Source organism: Xenopus tropicalis, chromosome 4, assembly GCF_000004195.4.
Source record: "Xenopus tropicalis strain Nigerian chromosome 4, UCB_Xtro_10.0, whole genome shotgun sequence".
Classification (NCBI taxonomy): domain Eukaryota; kingdom Metazoa; phylum Chordata; class Amphibia; order Anura; family Pipidae; genus Xenopus; species Xenopus tropicalis.
Genome location: NC_030680.2, coordinates 137,471,611 through 137,495,395, shown reverse-complemented (window position 1 = coordinate 137,495,395; position 23,785 = coordinate 137,471,611). Strand labels below are relative to the sequence as shown.

Below are 23,785 nucleotides of genomic sequence, written 5' to 3'. Positions count from 1 at the left end.
GAAGGGTATGCCTGCAGCTTGAGATTAACTCTTTATTAGCCTTTCCTTCTCCTTTAAAACAGCAAAATGTTGATTAATTGGCTCTAAGCAAACCTTTCCTAATCATGGAAGGAGTATGGGAGAAACAGAGCAACCAGGTAATATTAGTAAGTAGGTTATAGTAAAAAAAGAAAAAAAAAGAATATATAGAACATTTTTGAATTAAAAGAATGGGCATAATATTTTTTTTAAAAAAAGGACAAGACATTTAGTTTGCTTATATATGGTGTATATTGCCCCTTTGAAAGGGTAGTTTTTTTTTTTTTAGTATACAGTATTGATACTTTGGCAGCGATACTTTGGTTGCTGGGGACTTGTGTACCCTAGCAAATAGGCAGTGGTTTGAATGAGACTGTGTTGGGTGGGGGCTTCTTAGCAAATTTTGGTTCGGAAGCCAGAGTTCCCCTTTAAAATGAGTTTCATTTTCTCCCGTCTCATGTTTAGAAGCAGCTCAGTGAGCCAGGGCACAAGTTTCTAAACTTGAAATAAACGTTCCGTTAAGGGGCTGAAACTGCGGTGTCTGGGAACTCATGTTTTTAGATATCACAGCTTCGGCCCCTACTGCCCAACTCTCTTGATGTTTGTAAAGTCTGTAACAGAGTAACTGTAAACATTGAAACATAAATGCCGGAATGTTTCTTTCTGCTGTAATGTATCAAATCGTAACTGATTATGTCTGTGACCTTACTGATCTGTCTAGCAAATAAGCTGGTTTTAAAACCACTTCAGTCCCTGGTTTAAGAAGTGTAAACAACTATTGAGTTTAGCCCAGTAGTTTGTTGCTAAGTTTCACTTTGTAGCTTGCCCTAGTATGTGTGAATACTGTTGGGCTATGATAATAAGATAATAATAAGGATACACACCCAAGCGTTTGCGTAAGTTTGAGACTTGCATTCTCAGGTTTAATGTCAGGGACTTATTAGTAAGGATGCGCCAAATTCAGGATTCTGTTCCGGATTCGACCAAGGTTCAGCCTTTTCCAGCAGGATCCAGCTAGGGTCTGTGCAGTTCTAGTTATGCTTTAACAGTGCAACCGTTCATGGACTACAGGCTTATAAAAGCTGAAGGGCTATGGTGTTGGTTTTGTAGTTTTTAAAAGAGAAGGAAAGATAAAATCACTGGGGGTGCCAAAATCTTAAGCTACTCAGGGCTGGTGTGGTTTTCTCCTTAAACAGGAGGACCAGCCTGGGGTATAAGATGAGCAATTACAGTCACTTGGGGTGCCTAGCATTTTGGCACCCCCCCCCCCCAGTGATTGTACCTTTCCTTCTTCTTTAGCTTGAAATATTACCTTAATGTTTTGCTTATGTTGGGTGACTACATGCTTTGGTTAATATCATGATGAAAGCATATTTTTAAGCATAAATATGATTACATTGATATGAGTTTGATTTTTTTTAAGATTTTAATGAGATATTAATATTAATCAAATATGTTTGTATTATTATAAAAAAAAAGACACTATGCTAATTAATTCTATTTGTTTGCAGATTATTTGTTCCTTAGCAAAGAGTTTACCCACAAAGAGTCGCCAAGATAGCCGGCCCAAGTAGAAAACGGCGAACCCCTGACCCAGATTCCGTTACAGATCCCGGGGGCCCATCTGTTTATACAAAGCGGCAGAAGATGTCACATCCTGCCGAGGGTGCCAATCAGAGAAGGGTGACTCGGGGCACGGCAGATGCAATTAATAGAAAGAAACAGAAAGATAAAGCCAACCAGGAAAGCAAAGAGGGCAAGGCACCGACAAATGCAGGCCCCCAAAAAGGTATTGTTTAAATACTGTCATAGGAAAACGTGTTTTTTCAACGCATCGGTTAATCCTGCATTGAAATCCATTTTCCAAAAACACAAACAGATTTTTTTTTTTTTATAAAAATAATTTTGAAATGTCACATGGGGCTAGCCATATTCGTCATTTCCCAGAGTGCCACAGCCATGCAACCTGTGCTCTGATATTTAGAAATAACAAGTAAACCACAAAAATCATGACCTTATCCCTTTGATCTCTTTGATGCATTAACCTCTGAAACATGTTTCAACAGCAAGTAGCAGCAATCAAAAGGTACAATATGCAGTAGCCCCAAACAACCTTGAAAGTTCTTTGTGACTGCCCTATTGGGATTGTTTTAAAAGGGAAATGATATGCCGTTTATAAGTAGCGCTTACATTTGCTTCCCAATTTTCTCGTCAAATACACAGACGGCTTATTAAGTAACATCTTTATGTACATTTGAGTTTATAATCTGTTGGTGTTTTGATTATTGCTGCCAATATCATGTCAAAGGAAAATGATATGCAAACTTTTAATAGCACAGTACTTTCTTTTCCAACATTACTGTTTTTGTTCAAGTCGCCAAGAAAGGAGTGGCTTGGAATGCAACAAAACAATAACATACATTTTATAATACTTGTATGCTTTATTTTAAATAAGTATAAATTCTAGCATGCTGATATATCAGCACAATTTCTAACCACTTGGAGATTATCATTATTCAGCAAATATTTACCTTTATAGAAATATACTACAGGTATGGGACCCGTAATCCAGAATGCTTGGGACCTTGAGTTTTCCGGATAAGGGATCCGTAATTTGGATCTCCGTCTGCTAAGAATCATTTAACCATTAAATAATCCCAATAGGATTGTTTTGCCCCCAGTAAGGGGTAATTATATCTTAGTTGGGATCAAGTACAGGTACTGTTTTATTATTACAGAGAAAAGGGAATCATTTAACCATTAAATAAACCCAATAGGGCTGTTCTGCCCCCAATAAGGGGTAATTATATCTTAGTTGGGATCAAGTACAGGTACTGTTTTATTAATACAGAGAAAAGGGAATCATTTAACCATTAAATAAACCCAATAGGGCTGTTCTGCCCCCAATAAGGGGTAATTAAATCTTAGTTGGGATCAAGTACAGGTACTGTTTTATTATTACAGAGAAAAAGGAAATCATTTTTGAAAAATTAGAATTATTTGCTTATAATGGAGTCTATGAGGAAATTGGCTTTCCGAAATTCGAAACTTTCTGGATAACGGGTTTCCGAATAAGGGATCCCATACCTGTACTAAATTAAGGGTAGAAATTACACTACCCCACTTTTCTGTTTCTAACAACATAATTTGTGTATTCTAATCCACTGAGATAAACGGTCTTGAACCCTTATTTCTCTTTCATTGAAGTGAATGAGTAAAAAGGTTGTACAGGTACGGGATCCGTTATCCAGAAGTCTTCGAATTACAGGAAAGCCATCTCCCATATACTCCATTTAAATCAAATAATTACATTTTTAGAAGTTGCTTTCCGTTTTCTCTGTAATAATAAAACAGTATCTTGTACTGGATCCCAACTAAGATATAATTACCCCTTATTGGGGCAGAACAGCCCTATTGGGTTTATTTAATGGTTAAATGATTCCCTTTTCTCTGTAATAATAAAACAGTACCTGTACTTGATCCCAACTAAGATATAATTACCCCTTATTGGGGGCAGAACAGCCCTATTGGGTTTATTTAATGGTTAAATGATTCCCTTTTCTCTGTAATAATAAAACAGTATCTTGTACTGGATCCCAACTAAGATATAATTAATCCTTATTGGAGGCAAAACAATCCTATTGGGTTTAATGTTTAATTTTTTTTTTTTGCAGAATTAAGGTATGATCCAAAATTATGGAAAACCCCAGGTCCCGAGCATTCTGGATAACAGGTCCCATACCTGTTATATGATGGTGCCTTAATTCTGTTAATGTGGGTGATACTCTGATACTAAGTAATATGGCTGAACTTCCTCCATATGTTTTTGATGTTGAGGTCATATATTTAGTATGATGGGATTTTCCTAATTCTAGCCAATTACAACAGGACTATCCGCAGTACTCATGCACACTGGCAGTTTTGAATATACTGAAACCAAATGGTCCAGTCTCATTAGTCACGTCAATCATGCACTGACCTCCATGTGGTTTGCATGCTGATTTTTTTGTACTCTAGTCCCTATTGGATTATCAAGGTTATGGTATTCGGCAAATGTAATGGAACCCTGATACATAGTCAGACAGCACGAGCTGCTTTGCTGAGCTGATCAGTGACCTTGAATTCTTACTGCACTTTCCCATAAGTCAGACCCGATTCAGCTAGCTGCCATAAGATTGTGTAGTGTGCATATGGTGCCTTATCTTGACATGCATACTATTATTTGTTTGTTGATCAGTGAAGGGAGTAGTATATTTGCTTGAAGCTTGGGCTAAACACCTATGGAACTAGGCTCCACCCCCTTAGTTGCTTTCACTTAGTATTTACTGGTAGTCTAGGCTTAATGTTTATTGAGATGTTTAAAAGCAATGTTTATTTTTCTCTTTTGCTGTGACTTGCGCATCATTTTAGGTTGTTTTCTCATAGAATATAATTTTATATCCAATTTATTTATTTTTTTATGACAGACATTGTGATTGACTGGAAGCAGAATTCAGAAGAAGTCATCGTGAAATTAAATGCTGGATCAAGAGCTTTAAATGTGGAAGAGCTGAATGCTGAATTCACAGATACAGATTGTGTTATTAGCTTCCCAGGTAAGCACTAAATGACCACAAGAATCCCTTTCTAATGGACTTTACCACCGATTGCAGCACACTGACCCAGTGGGAAACAATTCTGCTTCCCTACACTGGGGTGGATTCCATCTTGGGCACTGGTGTCCAGGTACTTCCTGTCTCCAAATACATTCAGGCAGGTTAATTGGCTCCTTATTAAATTGACCCCAGTGTTTGAGAGTTTAACAGGGACTTTAGACTGTAAGTTTCACTGGAGCATAGAGTTATTATATCTGCTTAAATGTGTTGGTATTTTATAATATGCAGATAATAATAGTAATAATAATATAGACAATATAAGAGCTGCCATGCTCAATACATTAGAAGCAGAATAAGCACACAAAACATTACATTTATTTTTAATATTTGCATTATTCCTACAAGAAAATGTGATCAGATTATAGAAAATTAAAGATAAATACTACTTCTAGAGAGAGTTTAGTCCCTGTTTGATTACTGATATTTTTACATTCTTGTTATATTTACAAGAGGTGGCCAAACATAGCTTATTCAGTTGGACAGTTTGCCTAGTTCTGGGGGCAGGTTTGACAGATGGAAGACTGCTGGATAGCTGATCTGTCTAGACTGAAGGGAGTAAATTGTGGCAAAGGTACAATATCTTAGACAAGTCAGTATGTGTATTGCTGTGTATTTACTGTGAGACTGGAGGGGACTATATCACATACATATTTTCTTTTAGAAGGCCAGCAATGGAAATGCCAATTTCATGAGGAAATTGAAGGTTCTTGCAGTAAAATTCAATATAAAGAAAAAGGCAATATCTTGCAAATCATCCTTCAGAAGAAAATTCCATTTAACAAATGGCCAACACTTCAGGTAAGGCTGCTTGATATTTTCCTAAATAATTTTGGGCTCTTAAACTTTCCATTTAGGAAAGAACCAATGAAAGGTAGACATGTTATTTTAATTCTGATTGTAATTTTTGTAGGTGGCCAGAAGAGGGTACTCTTGCATTATCACAGTTTTTGTTACTTGAAACAGTTGATAAAGCAATGGCTGCAAATATCTTGAATATTCAAGGTGCAGCAGTGCCATCACCACGCTCAGATGTTGTGGGGGTAGCACATTGTTTTGTTGGAATTGCTATAGCATGCTAAAAAATACCAACCTGACATTTCAGTGAGCATCAGAACTCATTATTCTCTCTGAAGAATGGGAACTGTATTTTCAGCCTGCTTTAGCTTTAAAAATAGAGCAATTTCTAATAAACAAAGTGACATTGGGTCCTGTGGATGTCACTAAAGCATAAATTAGTATTTAGGTAGCTGTCAGTATCACTTGATATGATTCATGCAGCCTACATCTCTACAGTATCCAACATTTATGCTTGTACCCTGAGAAAAAAGGGGTGTTCCCCTCTTAAGTATATGCTGCTGTTAGCTAAAGGCTATAAAGACATAGGTTCTGTACAGTATACTAAATGTGTTGAAAGCTCAGTGTGAGAGTCCGTTAGCCAGGGAAGTGCCCTACTGCTTTATTAACAGTTTGCTTCTTTATTTGTATTTTGGCTTTGTTTACACAGAAGAAAAAGAAAGAGTCCATGAAAGAGCAAGTAAAAGCTGGTGCCCTTATGGAAAATGGGAAACCTAAAGTGTCTTTAAAATTACCACTACCTGACAAATCCCAGACCCAACCATCCGAGAGCACAGATGCACGAAAGGGTAAACCAGACCATAGGAGTGTGAGAAGAGGACAAGAAACAACAGAGGCTAGCAGTGGAGTGAAGAGCAGCCTTACAAGGAAATCCATATCTACTGCAGTGCACAGTGGAGTCCAGATGAAAAGAGGCTGCCATAAATCTGCCTCTGTGATCGCAGGAGGGGATTCCAGTCCACAGAGTCAGAAAGTTGCAGGCTCTGAGGACCTTTCCAGCAGAGGACTAAATAAACGGAATGTCCAAATCCCTTCTGGAAATGCAACTTGGGCAGGACACAAGTCTGGAGACAGCCAAGCAGAGCTGCAGAATGCACAAAGGGACCAGGTGAGCTGCTGCTTTGGGATATGTTCATTACTTAAAAGTGACTTGTATACAGGTGCAAAGGAACCTGCTGACTTAGAGCTGGAGTTGGGGTGCCTCTTACCAACATCCATGGTGAGCACCATGCACGGCAAAGTGCATCCAGAATAAAGAATACCTTTGATTTTATTTACTTTCTGCCTATTTGTCTAATCTAATTGATAATTATTTCTTGTGTTTCTGTAGCTGCTATCAAGATGTTCTCAAGGGGTGGTTCACCTTTAAGATATTGTTTACTATGCTATAGAATGTACTGTTCCTCGCAACTTATTTTTTTATAGTTTTTGAATGATTTGCCTTTTTCTTCTACACCTTTCTAGCTTTCAAATGGGGGTCACTTACCCCAGCAGCCAAAAAAAACTATTGCTATGCGAAGTTACCATTTTATTGTTATTGTTACTTTATTCCTTATATTTCTGTTCATTCCCTCTCCTTTTCATATTTAAGTCTCTTTTTCAAACCAGTGCCTGGTAGCTGATGTAAACAAGGCCCTAGCAACCAGGTAGCTGCTGAAATTCCGAACTGGAGATCTGTGCAACAAAAAGCGAACTGAAAAATAACAAAATATGAAATCCAATGGCAAATTGTCATAGAATATCACTGTCTATATCATACTCAAAGTTAATCTAAGGGTGAACAACCCCTTTAAAGTGATAATGACACATTCCTGTAAAATCCATAGGAATGTGTATTACTTGGGGAGTGTACTGTAAACTATTGAAGCAAAATGCAGGGTTAAGGTGTCCATACACGTTAAGATTCGGATCTTCACCCGATATCCCCACCTACGGGTGGGCGATATCTGGGAGCGTGTAGGCTAATTCGATTGTTTGGCCCTGGGGCCAAATGATCAAATTATATTGGCGGCAATGGGACAGTCTGTTCGGGGACTGCATCAACGAGCCGATGAGGTCCCCGATCCGACTAGATTTTCTAACCTGCCCGGTTGAGATCTGGCCAATTTCAGGCCAGATAACGGTCGGGCAGGCCCGAAACGGTCTAAGGGACCGATATCGGCAGCTAGAATCGGCCCGTGTATGGGGGCGTTTAGGGATTTAGCAAAATAAACAATCACAGCCCTTATTGGTCACCCCCTAGGATTTTTTTTTCATGCTTGTAAACTTTTCCCATGAGTACCATCTTCAAAGAGAATAATGAAGTCTGCTACAAACTCCTGTATATAAGGGCGAAGTGCCCTGGTATGCGGCTACCTCGGGCTCAGGAACACATAACAATGCCAAATGCCTGATCAGTTTATTCTGCTGTAAGCATTGGTGTCAGTTAATTGGGTACAGACCCAAAGGTCAGCACAAAATCAATTTAAATTTGTATTGCTGTAAGGTAGGACTAGTAAAACTGAACTGCGTGACAACTATGTTAAGCCCCCATGGATACAGAGTCGTACAAAGAGGAGGCAATGTTGTTTTGTGAGTAATCACTGGCTGGGATGACTACTGCTCTATAATTATACGGCTTTGTACAGCAGTGCAGAGTCTGATTACACAGTGGTTATGTAAAGTGGAGCCGTTTCACTTCTGTCCTCCTCTGCTCTTTTTTTTATAGGTTTTCTAACCCTCAAAAAAAAAAAAAAAGGGGGCAACAACAATTTTGTTAAAGGGGAAATGTACCCACCTGTAAAACTTAAAGAGAAGATATACCCTTTTTCACATTAGCTCACTCATTCAGTTGTTCTTATATATATATAAAAAAAAAAAAAAAGCTTCATAAACACTGAATTTCAAACTACTAATTCCACTGATTAAAAGGGGGACCATTTCCCCACCTTTAAACTCAGAAGCTTGTGCAACCCCTCCCTCATCTTTTTTTGTTGTGATGTAAAGAATTCTGGGGGACTGTCTGCTTTCCAGAGAATCTGTGCATCACCTTCTATGGAAAGTGGAGATGCTTCAAGTCCCAGAATCCATCACTTTACAGTAAAACAGGTTGAGAGAAGAGTTTGCTAACTCATGTCAGAAAGCTGCACTTTCCAGCCCATACCCAGACAGAACTGAAGGTTACATTCCTGGTAAATATTCATACCACCAGTTTAAGACCTGCTGATATATTGAAATTATGAAAAATTGCCCTGAAGCATTTTAGCTTGACCTCAATAGCTTCTGTGCTGCAGCTCTGGCTGCTGGTAGCTCAGATTCCACAGCACAGTTGGGAGGGGAGCGAGTTCAGATAGGAGGGGGAGAAGCAGAAGGGATGGGGAGAGAGGAGAAAGAAGCAAACTGAGCAGACTCCTGCCATGCCCTGAAGGATTTTTCTGAGAGCAGGAAGTCTGACACAGAAGAACATGTGTACACAAGAGAAGAAAAGAAAATCCTGTTTTTCTTTTGATAGAGGACTCTGCAGCCTTTCTGTGAATGTTTATGGTTATATTTACACAGACCTTTCTAATAAAGCTTAGTAAGTTTTTACCTTTCCTTCTCCATTAATATCCTGATCCTTCAGCCCCATTGCACTCAGGTTGGTTTCAGGGGTTTGCTTCAGCCGCCATTGAAATCACTTCAAAACTCAGAAACACCTGGAAACAGTACATTGTTTCATAGGATAAAAACTTACGGGTTTTGAATTTACCTTACCATCTGTATCTGGTTCCATTCTAGGATCATTTAAATTATGAAAGCACTGTACGTAATGATGTGACCTTAACTATACCTAAAAATACATTCTAGCATGCAATTAACATATCTGTTTTTTCTTCTTGTTTTTGTTTCTAGAATAAAAGTTTAGGGAAGGAGAAAATGCCTGCGCTGGATCAACAGGTACTGCTCCAAGAGGCGGGACCAACCTTGCAACCTGCATGTTTACACGCTGTGGAGAAGCAGAATGCACCAATTGACCTGAATTCAGTTATTGTGGCTCCATGCAAAGAAATGCTCGCATCCACGTCTGAGCAAACCCTGGACTGTCAGCAGGAGCTGTCTAAAATGAACCTAAACTTGGAAGTAAAGGAAGTTGTAGTCAAGCCTCACTCGGATAGTGCACTCTCAGACGCTACAGAATTAGGTGGCCCTCCCAAAAAAGTGGATTCCCCTACTGAGGATTGTCTAGAAGATACAACAGAAGGTAATTTTTCTACTGGAAAAAAAATACAGGTGTCCACTACCTTCTAAGTACCCATTCAGTCATTTATGCCTTTTAATTCATTATATTACATTTATAGGCAAGCTTTATAGCTTGCCTATAAGGCAAGGCATTGGTGAGAAAAGGCAGCCACCTCTCACTGGTGCAACAGCCGAGAGTATCTGTGGCTTTACTGATGCTTTCACTGATAAAATATGACCGACTGCTCCACATGATGGTATGAGATTTCTTTACACTATTGGGAATATAGAATGCAACTGCAGTCACATTGTAGATTACACCTGTGACATGTTAATGGAAAGATTTATTTGCCAGATAGTGACCCAGCTTGTTTACCCACCGTGTCTGTAGTTGTAGTTAGACAGTGCTCCTCTGAGGTCTGGAAAGGAAGGACAAGAAAAATTGAACTTTACTGGGAGGTGCCATTTTTCCATCTCAAGTATGGCACACACACAGGCAGAGTATGGCACATGCAGGCAGCATAGAGCAGGCAGAGTATGGCACACGCAGGCAGCCTAGGGCAGGCAGAGTATGGCACACACAGGCAGCCTAGGGCAGGCAGAGTATTGCACACGCAGGCAGCCTAGGGCAGGCAGTACATGCAGTGACACAATGCCAGTGCTGCTCCTACAGTCTGTCTGAGGTGTGAACAAGGTGGAAGCCTACAGTTTAAGTCTAAATTGTGAACAATGCAGGGACTAAAAGGTGTGAACAATACAGGGGATTGCAGGTGGAAATAATACAGGGGTTTTACAGCCTGAATCTAAGGTGTGAACAATGCAGGGGGGCAGTTAATCTCAGTACTGATACCATTTAAAGCTAACACAAAGGTAAGCAGTCACAGCAGCCAGACAGGTGGTGCCACGGGCCGCCAGTTGTGCCGCACTGCACTAGGGGATTCCTAACAAATTGGCATCCTCAAGTGAAGTTTACTTTCCTTTTCCTTTAAACATCTCGCGTATGAACCCGCAGCTCGCTTTATTTACCTGCATTATTTATTTCATTGTGTGAGTTATAAATAGGATACATTTTCTCTTTAATTGGGGCCATAGACTTGTCACCATGCCATCACGGTTCTGCCACAAATCATAAAACACCTCGTGGCTGTGATGAGGACTGGCAGTAAAAGGTTATATCCCAACCCCCCTACACTAGCCCTCCTCCTGGATTGTATTACCAGCCGCATACTTCTCCTGGAGGCTGTAAGAGCACTTTCCTATTTCCTTTTAGTTCCCCCCACCACCACTTTTCTTTTCCGTTTGGACCCCTATTCTCTTGTTTAAAGTCAGGCATCCTGATGAGTTAATGGGGTATCTGGAGGAATGAGTTTCCCCTGTATAATCGTATTTGCTTTCCCAAGCCGTGTGGTTACATGCTGGCAAACATGTGTGACTCCGTGACCTGCACTTCCAGACCCTGCTCTGAAGGTAACAGCGAGTGAGTGGTTCTGCGCAGTCACTAACTCCATCCACTTAGCATTTATTTAGGGTATTATGTGCCAATATGTGTGCTGAGAATAAGCATGCACGCTGCAAATACCCTAGCCCTGGCACCTTATGTGTTATGTGCGTAAAACTAGAATCTTTCTGCCCATTACACATAATGAAACTGAGATCTTTAATATGGTTAACACAATGCAACATTCAACACAAAGCTTTATTCCTATCAAACAGGGGTTTACATATGGGCTGTTTTACGTGATATATTTTTACAGAGAACTATAAGTTCAGTTTCAGTATGTTATAGAATCGCCTAGTCTTAGCAACTTTTCTATTGGTCTGTTTATCGTTCATTCATACCAGTGTAAAAACTGCTAGTATCTTGATATATAAAAAAGTGCAAATTGCAAAAGTGACCTGAAGAGCACTTATTTGTATTATTTCTTAAAGCTAAAATGTATTATATCTAAGAGCAGTTGTTGTTCTTCATTTATTTTCCCATAACACTCTGGGCTTAGATCTGTTTGGTTTTTTTTTCCTCTTACTATTTGCATTTATTGTTATGTTTTATTATTTATCTTTCTTTTCAGTCCTTCACTTTTCCATATTCAAATCACTTCCTCATTGCTAGGGTAAATAAGACCCTAGCAACCAGAGAACCACCCCTTCATAAGTCATGTGTTATTCATTCAAGGTGTTAAGAGTACATAATATAGTAGCTCCTTCTTGTATGTATAAATACAAATGGGGGGGGGGAACAGATCTAAGCCCAGTGTGTTATGGGAAAACAAATGAAAAATAACTGCTCTTAAATATAATACATTTTAGCTTTAGGGAATAATACAAAAAGTGCTCTTCATATCACTTTAGCAAGTAGCTTTGCCTAGTAATAAAGTATATTCTTTTCTATTCACTTGCAGTGTTAGCCTAGTCTGAGCAGCCATTGTGTTGTTAGCAGGCTAGCTACAAGCTCAGTTTCAATTTTCAACGGGCTTCTTTTGCGTTATATAATACAGTTAGTTAATAGTTAATATTTTTTTGCATGTCTCTTGTTTTTATATGTAATCATGTATTTTTTACTTGTAAAAGGGGTTGTTGTTCACCATTATATGACATAGATAATTAGCAGTTGGTTTTTATTTATTTTTATTATTTGTGGTATTTCAGTTACTTGGCTTTTTGTTCAGTTGCTCTTCGCTTTGGAATTTCGACAGCTATCTGGTTGCTAGGGTTTACCTTAGCAACCAGGCAGTGATTTGAATGAAAGACTGGAATATGACTAGGTGGGGGCCTGAATAGAAAGATAAGGAATAAAAAGTAACACTGATAATGAAATATTAAGCTCATAGAGTATTTTCTTATCTGCTTGGGTCAGTGACCCCTATGTAAAAGCTGGAAAGATGTAGAAGTGACAGGCAAATAATTCAAAAACGATTAAAAAAATAAATAAATAAAAACCAATTGCAAAGTTGCTAGGAATAGGACATATTCTAGAACATATTATAGGTTAACTTAAAGGTGAACCACCCTTTTAATTCACATGACATCTGTGGATACGTTTCCTCCTTAAGTCAGAACTAAAGTAACTATGCTATTTATTGGGGAAGTATTGAACCTATTTTTTTGTTTTTAGAGGGATCAGCACTCTGATCTGGAAGTGTTACAGTGATTTAATATGCACCAACTCCAAAAGAGTGTTTCACTGAACCAAATCCAAACTCTCAAAGTCATGTGACTTTGTTCTGGAAAACTGAAAGTGATAGTTGATGAATTTTTTAAATTAATGTTTCTGTTAAGCCACAGTCCTTCCTGTTGTACCTGCTGGGAAACAACCTGCTCTGTAACATTGCATTGAAACTCTAATTCTCCTCTTTGCTTTCATCTAGAGCCAGAGCCAATCGTGAATCTCACCTTTGTCAAAAACGATCACTATGAGAAGGGTAATGACGTGGTTGTCGTACACGTGTATGTGAAGGAGATCTGCAAAGAAACTTCTAGAGTGCTATTCCGGGAACAAGATTTTACACTCATCTTCAAAACAAGGTATGTACCTTTTTCCAGGAGAATTCCAGAGCAGAAAGTAACCGTATTCACACAGGAGTCAAGCTTCTGTAAGGCTTAGGGGACTCATTGTTTATTTTAAAGGAGAAGTATCACCTATTAAAAAAAAATAGTACCTGCCCACTAATCCTTATCCGCAGAAAGTTTATGGTAATAAAACAGTCTAGGATTATTATGCACCTTGGATAGTAGGGAACAGTGTGATCAGCATTAGAAATGCCTAAAGGGATAAGTAAACTAAGTGAATGTAAAATTGATGAGAGTGCTATGCTAATAACTTTCGCAATTTACATTTTTTATTTCTTTCAAAGATATTAAGGGGAATGTGTACTGTTAATGAATAAAGTTTGTTACAACAGCTCCACCTGCTGGTCAGTTTCCAACTGTCATCCAGGAGAGGAGAGAGCTGGTCTGATGTTCTTCTGGTTAGGAACAATGTGAAAAACTTATCTGAGGTTTTTCAGGCCAGCCCTCTTTCTTTCTCCTGACAACTTCATCGACTGGATCACGGTCAGAAACTGGCCAGCAGGTGGCACTGTAACAAAATTTATTCATATTAACAGTACATATTCCCCTGGGAAAAAAGGAATTGCAGAAGTGCTTAGAATGCTGATCAATTTTACTTATCCTTTAATAAGAATACATTTACAGAGCTGTCAACCCCAGGAGACTCTTGGGGGATTGTGATGGCACATGTAGTGCCGCCTATATTGTGTGGGTCAATATGATGTCATTGCGCATTTGCACTATGGGTGTGACATTGGGAGAAATTTAAAGCACCAGGGGGAGGGTGGGATTTTTGTGAGACTCCCGGTTAATCCCGGATGCTTGACAGCTCTGCATTTGGCTTTTGTACCAAACTGCTTGAAACAAAGCGCATACCTAAACATAAACCCCCTGCAGCTGCTTAGCAATAACTGTTGGGCTGGAGACTTGCAGAGTAATGCCTCCTGTTCCGTGCAGCTGTCGGTGCTTTAGTCATTACAGGGGCCATACACAAATACATCAACTGCTGCCTTGGTAACGTGACTCTTAGTAGTGCACTGGGGCATGACTAGCTAGATATTATTAGAATCCTTCAAACTTTTGGTAAGAGGTTTTGCCAGTCTAGTTTACGGGCCAAATATTGCCAAATTGCATTTTTTATTTGTGACGAACAATAGAGAGAAAACTAGTTGGATTTTGTATGTTTTAACAACCTATGGTGAGGAATTGTATAGCTTGGTAGTCAAGTGGCTGTGCCAACCTTCTTCCTGTCAAATACTAGGGCTGCATTGAATTCGGCATTTAGTTTGGGATTTTGGTGCATTCGGTCTCTTTGAACCCTAATCTGCAAATTAAAGAGACTGAATGCACCAAAATCCCAAACTGAATCCCGAATAGTGCCCCTACTCACTTGCACCCTAGTGGTGGCTTTGCTGCCTACCCCAACTTCCAGAGCCCCATACTTTGAACCCTAATCTGCAAATCAGAGTATGGGGCTCTGGAAGTTGGGGTAGGCAGCAAAGCCACCACTAGGGTGCAAGTGAGTAGGGGCACTATCCTGTGAAAGAGCCAGTGAGTGAGCGGCACAGGGGCCAGAGCGTTAGAGAGCAAGCATCCGGCAGGGGGTTGTGTTGAGCCGGGGATACCAGGCCAAATAGTATTGTCTCTAGTACAAATATTACTTGGCCCAACTTTGTCGGAGTTGGTTCATTATTCATGGATTTAGTATTCGTTCAGTTCTAACACAATGACTTGAATTTAATTTTTTCCAGGGATCCAAATTTTTTGCGACTTCATCCAAACTGCACGCCAGATACTGTGTTCAGGTGGCAAGTAAAACTCAGGTAGGAAGTTTAAATTTAAAGGTTGAAACCGTTGCCGAGCTTTTCTCTAAAGGATCCTTTTCAGCTTCCTTTTTATTTATAAGAAGGTTCCGAATAGTACATTCCTTTCAGCTTTAATTAACTGGACTGTCTTTTTTTTTTTTTTTTGCAGAAATCTTATTGAGCCAGATTTGTGCCGTTACTGTTTCACCGGCGCTCGTGTCGATATTTCCCTGCAGAAGAAGCAATGCCAGAGGTGGGGTGGCTTAGAGGCACCAGCCACACAAGGTCTGCACCCAGAATTCTACCTTTTGCTCAAAGAAAAAGGTGTTGGAATTTTAATAGTTTCAGATAGAAAATAGGCTTTGATTTCTTCAGGTGCATAGAGATATTTATACAGGCAAAATATTCTGGTTAAAGAGGATTTGGGACCACATGTAGGACATCTAGTATTGCATTAGGCCAGGAAGTCGACATGCAATCTCTCCTGCCACCTTACAGCCAATGATTTTGTTTAACAGTGATATTTCGCTTCACTGTGTTGCCTTTGCCAAAAGACAACTTAGCTTGGTCAGTTTCGTATACAGAAGGCTAGCAAGGGAAAAATGTATCATGAAAATATGGTCTTTGTATAAATATTTAATGCACATATTGAAGAATCTTACACAGTTGTAAAACCGCTTTTGTTTTCTGCATTAAATCCTCACAGTTAAGGGATCAGCATTCAGGTTCAGAATCTGAATGACTGACAGAATTAAGGATAAAGGGCATTCCAAAGAAGTCAGAGCAAAAGATATACAAATGCAAAGGGAACAAAACATTGGATGTCTTAAAAAGCCTAGAAAAGATTGTCCCTGCAGAAACAAGAAGCCCCAGAGAGGCCAACAGTAAAGGAGCTACAGAGTTCAGATAGTGAGCCTGAATAAATTGTCACCTAGCAGCCATGTCAAGAGCCCTGCATAACACTTATAGGAGGGTAGCTCAAAAGAAGCCATTGCAGACCTATGTAAAAAGTATGTATTGAGGGTTTGCTGAAAAGCACCTGTGGTGCTGCAAAATATTTTGTGGTCACATAGAACATTAGCTAACTATATAAGTGTGATCCAAATCTAACATGTCCCACTCCTCAACATCATGCCTACAGTAGAGTATTTTGATAGTAGCATCATGCTATGGGACTGTTCTTAATCAGCAGGGAGTGGGCATTGCTATATTCATGGGGGAAGTGTTAAAAGGACCCATGCCCAAAGGCCGGGCCGGGCAAAAGAAACAAGGTAACTTGGACATGTTGCAACTTGGACACCTTGGACCCTTTGTGTAGGCTGCTAAAAACTTGGGCACAAGTTCATCCTTCAGAAGGGCAGTTATTTTACACACACACACACACACACAGTCAAACTGTGACTTCAATCTGAGAATCTATGGCACTGTTTGAAAGAACAAATTAGTCACATGATGCTTGTGAGCCTCAAGAATCTGGCGCAAATCTGCCTGGACAGGTGGGCAAATATCACTTCTGAACAGTTGCACAAATGGGTACATACTGACCCTGAAGAGACTGGCAGCTCTGTGAAATAAGTATGGAGGAAACCTTCCTGTTACAGCATTTAACATCATATTTCAATCTTTTTTTTCTGAAAATAAATACCAAATTTTGAGTTACCACTAAATATTAGTGTAGAAAATAAGGGACTCGGTACTACGCAAAGGTTTACCTTGGGCACTGTATAGTTAATTGCTGTTCTTATTGCAGTTAACCTCCTCTCCAACGGTCCATATTGCTGCTGTGTACCCCTGCTCTATCTGGTATAGGTTCTCTGGCCTGCTCCATCATTATGCCCAGCTTGTGCTGCTAATATTAAATATACCTCTATGTGCAGATACAGAAAAAGCCTAATGTGTGTCTGGCACAACTCCCACAATGCTGTGTATTAATATCTATTGCTCTTGAAATGGTCCATGGCAGGCTTCTGTAGCATAAATACAGTATTTCTCTTTTGTGTAAGTTTGCCCAAAGATTAACAGTCACCTTAAAGTCAGGGTATGTAAAATTACCACTGCAGCCATTTGGCCAAAAAGTCATTGACTTAAGTTGCCCTTTCAGTCCCTACAGTAGGGTTGTTTGCATGGTATTTTCTATGTTCCTTAGCTCTTTAGCATTGAGGACGCACTCTGTTTCTTTCCATGAGTAATGCTATAAGTTAGTTAGTAATTGGAATCTTTCTTGTTGAGAAGGACCTGTTGCTAAAGAAAACACCATTTTCCCCTTTTTTAAGGTGCAGTGGGTGGTGCCAAGGTTGCAATGCCTGCTGGTCCACCTCCCCATGATAAAACTCAGCCTGGAAGTAATCAGCATTCTCTGTCCAACAAAGAGGAGGCCAGAGCAGTGGAGAAAGAGAAGCCAAGAGCAGAGGACACCGGCCTGGACAAGGTCAGCTCTAGGACACCAACTGATCATGTCTCCGTCAAATCAGAGCAGCTTCTGTCTTCGGTAAGTCCCACCATAGAGCAGCTTAGTAACTTCTAAAGCATGTCTAGTTGTATCTTTTGATTCACATTTGTATCCGCAGCCCAAGCCAACATGCATGGTCCCACCAATGACGCACAGTGCCGTGAGCAGCGAAAATGTACAAGAAGAAGAAGAGAAAAGAGTCTGCCCACCAGGTTTTACTGGTCTGGTCAACCTGGGTAACACCTGCTTCATGAACAGTGTTATACAATCCCTGTCCAACACCCGGGAGCTCAGAGACTACTTTCAAGGTTAGTGAGAGTATCCTGTAGAATCTGGTTTTGCAGGAACTTGCGCTTCACATCTGGTCGCCCCCTCCTGGCTAAGCAGGTTATTACACATCTTTTCCTCTTTATTGATTCTACTTGACTTTATTTATTTTTTTTACAGTCTGCAGCACAAAAAAGATAAAATCATATGGTCACATATTTGCTGTCACATATATCTGCTTTATTTCTATGTTTTCTTGCAGTTTTGAGTGTTAACTTGAATTCATTATTTTTTCTTTAATTTTTTTTGTCCCTTCCTGCCCTCGGTATATAGATCGTTCTTTCGAATCAGAGATTAACTGCAATAACCCTCTTGGAACTGGTGGCCGGCTTGCAGTTAGCTTTGCTGTTCTTTTACGGGCGCTTTGGAAAGGAACACATCATGCTTTTCAGCCATCTAAGCTCAAAGTAAGAAATGCCTTAACTTAAGCTCACAGTTTTCACTTTTGCTTTTATTTCACCCCATTTGTTGACTGCAAATTTGGTTAATACTATAAATTGGTTAATGAAGGCAAAGACCTGGTTGCTATTTAAAACTACACGTTTGCAACACCTATATTAGTAAATCAGCCCCAATTTGTTACTTACATTCTTGTTTGTCTCTGCACAGGCAATAGTAGCCAGCAAGGCAAGTCAGTTCACAGGCTACGCCCAGCATGATGCACAGGAGTTCATGGCTTTTCTGTTGGATGGGCTTCATGAGGATCTCAACAGGATACAGAACAAGCCGTACACGGAGACAGTTGATTCAGATGGAAGGCCGGATGAGGTACAATTCAAGGGGTGGGGGGCGGATGGAACACTTTCTACCTACCTTCCTTGTGACAGCAGTGCAGGTATCCAAAAAGTAAATTAAGTTCTACCAGCACAATACTGAAGGCAGAGTCTGATATCTGGATAGTGAAACACCCATCAAGGTGCCATAGTCTTGAAGCAAAATCAAGGGTCCGTTATACCCTCAAGACAAAAAGTTGATATATAGATCTTTATGCCTCATTTAGGGGTATTAAAACCCAGGGAGGGTCCCTGCCTAAGACAGTATCCTTTGTATTTACAGCCCTGTTAACTGACCATGGCTCTAATGACATCATGCAATGTCACATAACCCGCTAACCCAGTTACTTTTTTTATGTTGCAGTAGGATAATAAACACATCAGAGGTTATTGAAGGCAATATAGAAGCTTGTGCCCCAGCTTGCTAGGAATACAGTAACATTTAAAGCTCAAAAATGCACCTAGTATCGCCTTCATCAAAGCTTGGGGAATAAGACAATAGGAGAATAATTATATATTTATCAATCAATATATCAATTGGGCTAATATATATAGGTAATAAAAAAAAAATATGAAGGTTTAGTATCCATCTCATTTGGCACAATTCTCACACTATGTATTGTGAACACATTTAGGCAGCTAAAGCGATTTACCAAACCAAACCACTTTAATTTACAGTGAGGAATAAGAGGGAGCACAGAGCTTTCTCGGGTCCAAGGGAAGTCATGGAATGCTGGCACATCAGTCATTACATTTAGCTTTCTAACAGTATTTTACAGGGCCCAGTTCCTTGCATCAAAGATCCTTTGTGACGTTATCTTAATTCCAATAAGATAAAATGTGCCAAGTCTTATTTTAGGTCTAATTTTAGGGCATAGTATGTTGTCTTCTGTTTGCATGACCCAGTTTTGTTCCCTTTATTTACTTTCTTAGGAGGTGGCAGATGAAGCCTGGCTACGGCATAAAATGAGGAATGATTCCTTTGTGGTGGATTTATTCCAGGGCCAGTACAAGTCTAAGCTGGTGTGTCCTGTCTGTGCAAAGGTGAGAGCAAGTTATTGATTGTTTGGGTGAACGCTAACAGCTTGGCTAGGAATTGTTTATACAGCTGAGCGAATCAAAGTGGGTAATTTCTTGCCTACATGTTAATCAATACTATTCTCTTGCTGCAGAGATTTGTGCTGATCATTCTTCATTCTAGAAATCAGGGAGTAATAATATTTCCTGTGCGAAGCGGTGATGTGACTTTATAATCCATTATAACATAATCTTCTGATACTATCAGAGCAGTGTCTAGTTATTATTTAACCATTTAGTAAATTTATTTGATTATAATGTGCTTTCTTCAATAAACAGTATGAGCACAGCATATCCTATGCCCAGAAAATTCCTTTTTGTGTGCACTTGAAGGAAAAATATCAGGGTTTTTACATAAGCTGGCCATAAATGTTCAGATTTTAGTCTTCTTCTGACCAGCGAAGACTAAAATCTGACCCCAGCAGCCAAAAACTATTTCTCTGTGAGGCTACTTTTCTTTCTGTTTAGGCCTTTCCTGTTCATATTTCAGTCCCTCATTCACACCACTGCTTGGTTGCTAGGGCAACTTAGACCTTAGCAACCAGATATCTGTTGAATTTTTAAACTGGAGAGCTGCTGAACAAAATAGTTAAATAATTAAAAAAAACACATAATAAAAAGTGAGAAACACTTGCAGATTTTCCTAGAATATCCCTTTCTGCATCATGCTAAAAGTTAATTCAAAGGAGAAGGAAAGGTATAAACTAAGTAAGCTTTCTCAGAAAAGTCTATGTGAATACAGCCATAAGCACTCACAGAAACGCTGCACTGAGTCCTCAATCAAAAGAAACACAGGATTTCTTTTCTTTTGTGTACCCATGTTCTTCTGTGTCAGGAAAAATCCTTCAGGGCACGGCAAGATACTGCTCAGTTTGCTCTTCCTCCCCCTCCCATTGTCTCTTGTTCCCCCTTCCAACTGTTGTTGGAAGGGGCTACTAGCAGCCAGAGCTGCAGCACAGAAGCTACTGAGACCAAGCTAAAATGGCAGCCACCAAAATGCCTTTAAATAAAAAATACATATGTCATACAAATATATATTTAACTTTGGCATTACTGATGCCAACAATATTCACTTGTGATTGTAATAAGCTCTGAATTGCTTTTTTAAAAATGTATCAGTATCATGTATCATGTACATGTACTCATCTGTCTCTCTCTGCTGTAGGTTTCCATCACATTTGACCCCTTCCTGTATCTCCCAGTTCCCTTGCCCCAGAAGCAGAAGGTTCTCACTGTGTATTACTTTGCCAGGGAGCCTCACAAGAAGCCTATTAAGGTGAGTCAGCTCTGTGACCCATGTGTACAATGTTTTTTTTAAGTTTCCTCTTAGCAGTGTCAAACTGGCCCACCAGGGTGTTCCTGAAAAAACCACGGTAGGCCCCTCTGCCCAAACTCCCCTTACTCAGCCCAGCAACTGCAATCTCTTGTATGGCCGTGCTGCACTTCCCCTGGTGACATTAGACATGGGCAGACTGGATGATCCAACATAAGAGATCACAACAGGCTTATTTGAGCTGGGTCTGAGTTACGTTAGGGGGTGAGTTAGGGTTGGGGCATGCAAGTGTGCATAGTACGATGGCTGTCGGTGGCTGTCCTGGTGGGTGTCAAGTATCCAGTTTGACGCCACGGAATATTTTTTTGCTGGAGAATTTAAATTTGGCTGTGCACCCCGCAAGGTTATGAGCTTTGGAGTGCAGACACTATAAAGACTGATATGTGTGTATATATGTGTGTGTGCAGTTTTTTAGGCTATCAATGTTTTTTTCAAATCAGTTTTTGGTGAGCATAAGCAAGGAGAATTCTTCTGCTGCTGAGGTCCTGGAGTCCATCTCTAAGAGTGTGCGAGTCAAGGCTGAAAATCTACAGTTGGCGGAGGTAAGTGTTTGTTAAGGTGCATAAATTGATAATACTTTATTAGATAAATCTAGGTGCCCTGGCCAGTGTACACTTTATTCTAGTGTAAAGAAGAATTGTCATCCCCTCAAAATCTGCAGTAACATAGTAACATAGTAAGTTGGGTTGAAAAAAGACATACGTCCATCAAGTTCAACCATAATGCCTATATATAACCTGCCTAACTACTAGTTGATCCAGAGGAAGGCAAAAAAACCCCATCTGAAGCCTCTCTAATTTGCCACAGAGGGGAAAAAATTCCTTCCTGACTCCAAGATGGCAATCGGACCAGTCCCTGGATCAACTAGTACTAAGAGCTATCTCCCATAACCCTGTATTCCCTCACTTGCTAAGAATCCATCCAGCCCCTTCTTAAAGTTATATAATGTATCAGCCAGCACGACTGATTCGGGGAGGGAATTCCAGAACCTCACAGCTCTCACTGTAAAAAATCCTTTCCGAATGTTTAAATGGAACCTCCCTTCTTCTAAACGGAGTGGGTGCCCTCGTGTCCGTTGGAAGGACCTACTGGTAAATAAAACATTAGAAAGGTTATTATATGATCCCTTTATATATTTATACATAGTTATCATGTCACCTCTTAAGCGCCTCTTCTCCAGTGTAAACAGACCCAACTTGGCCAGTCTTTCTTCATAACTGAAACTTTCCATACCCTTTACCAGCTTAGTTGCCCTTCTCTGGACCCTCTCTAACTCAGTAATGTCCCGTTTGAGCACTGGAGACCAAAACTGAACAGCATATTCTAGATGGGGCCTTACCAGCGCTCTGTAAAGGGGAAGAATAACCCCCTCCTCCCGTGAATCTATACCCCTTTTAATACAGCTCAAAACCTTGTTTGCCCTTGCAGCTGCTGCCTGGCATTGCTTGCTACAGCCAAGTTTATTATCTACAAGGACTCCAAGGTCCTTCTCCATTATGGATTTGCCTAGTGCAGTCCCATTAAGGGTATACGGGGCTTGCATGTTTTTACATCCCAGGTGCATGACCTTACATTTATCCACATTAAATCTCATCTGCCACTTAGCTGCCCAGATTGCCAGTTGGTCAAGATCCTGCTGCAGGGATGTCACATCCTGGATAGAATTGACTGGTCTGCAGAGTTTTGTGTCATCTGCAAACACTGATACATTACTCATAATAACCTCCCCTAAGTCATTTATGAACAAATTAAACAAAAGTGGACCCAGTACAGAACCCTGAGGGACCCCACTGAGAACCTTATTCCAAGTAGAGAATGTGCCATTAACAACCACCCTCTGTACCCGATCCTGTAGCCAGTTTTCTATCCATGTGCAAACGGCTTCACTAAGACCAATAGACCTTAGCTTAGAAAGCAGTCGTTTGTGGGGAACCGTATCAAATGCTTTGGCAAAATCCAAATAGATGATATCTACTGCATCCCCACTGTCCAGCTTCTTACTTACCTCATCATATAAAGCAATTAAATTGGTCTGACATGACCTGTCCTTCATAAAGCCATGCTGATTACTGCTCATAATGCCATTCTCCACTACATAATTTTGAATGTGATCCCTTAACAAGCCTTCAAATAACTTGCCCACCACGGATGTCAAACTTACAGGCCTATAATTGCCAGGCTGAGATCTTACTCCCTTTTTAAAATGGGAATGACATTCGCCTTCTTCCAATCCCTAGGTACCATACCTGATGAAAGAGAGTCTGAGAATATCAGAAACAAGGGCCACTGCAATTCTGCCCCTAGCTCTCTCAGTACCCGAGGGTGTATTCCATCTGGCCCAGGTGCCTTGTTTACATTTATCGTGTGTAACCCTTTAAGCACCATATCCTGTGCCAACCACTGTGTAGTTGGAGCTGAGGCAACAGTGCAGCTATTGGGTGGGACTTGTCCCACTGGCTCCTCTACTGTATACACAGAAGAAAAGAACTGGTTAAGCACATCTGCCTTTTCTGTATCCGCTGTAACCATATTGTTATTGTAACTCAATGGGGCCACACCCTCAACCTGCATCTTTTTACTATTAATATACTTAAAAAACTTTTTGGGGTTAGTCTTGGCCTCGGCCGCGATGCGCTCCTCATTTTCTATCTTTGCCTTCCGGATTGCTGTTTTACAACACTTGTTATAGTGTTTATAATCATTAAACACAGCTACTGTCCCCTCTGACTTATATTTCTTAAAAGCTTTCC

General features: G+C 40.1%; 1 protein-coding gene across 7 annotated transcripts in view; it reads left to right on the top strand.

Moving 5' to 3' along the window:
* The window catches only part of usp19 (ubiquitin specific peptidase 19), a 56,911-nt gene that overhangs the window by 7,171 nt on the left and 25,955 nt on the right, over positions 1–23,785 (top strand). For 2 of the 7 annotated variants that reach the window (XM_012961435.3, XM_012961429.3), the window contains exons 2-16: positions 1,530–1,807; positions 4,485–4,613; positions 5,335–5,471; positions 6,178–6,636; positions 9,399–9,747; positions 13,091–13,247; positions 15,023–15,094; positions 15,246–15,400; positions 17,350–17,564; positions 17,644–17,833; positions 18,126–18,259; positions 18,462–18,620; positions 19,559–19,669; positions 20,868–20,978; positions 21,476–21,577. In XM_012961435.3, coding sequence (XP_012816889.1) covers positions 1,666–1,807; positions 4,485–4,613; positions 5,335–5,471; positions 6,178–6,636; positions 9,399–9,747; positions 13,091–13,247; positions 15,023–15,094; positions 15,246–15,400; positions 17,350–17,564; positions 17,644–17,833; positions 18,126–18,259; positions 18,462–18,620; positions 19,559–19,669; positions 20,868–20,978; positions 21,476–21,577 — 2,622 coding nt within the window. In that variant the 5' untranslated portion in view covers positions 1,530–1,665. 7 annotated transcript variants of the gene reach the window in all.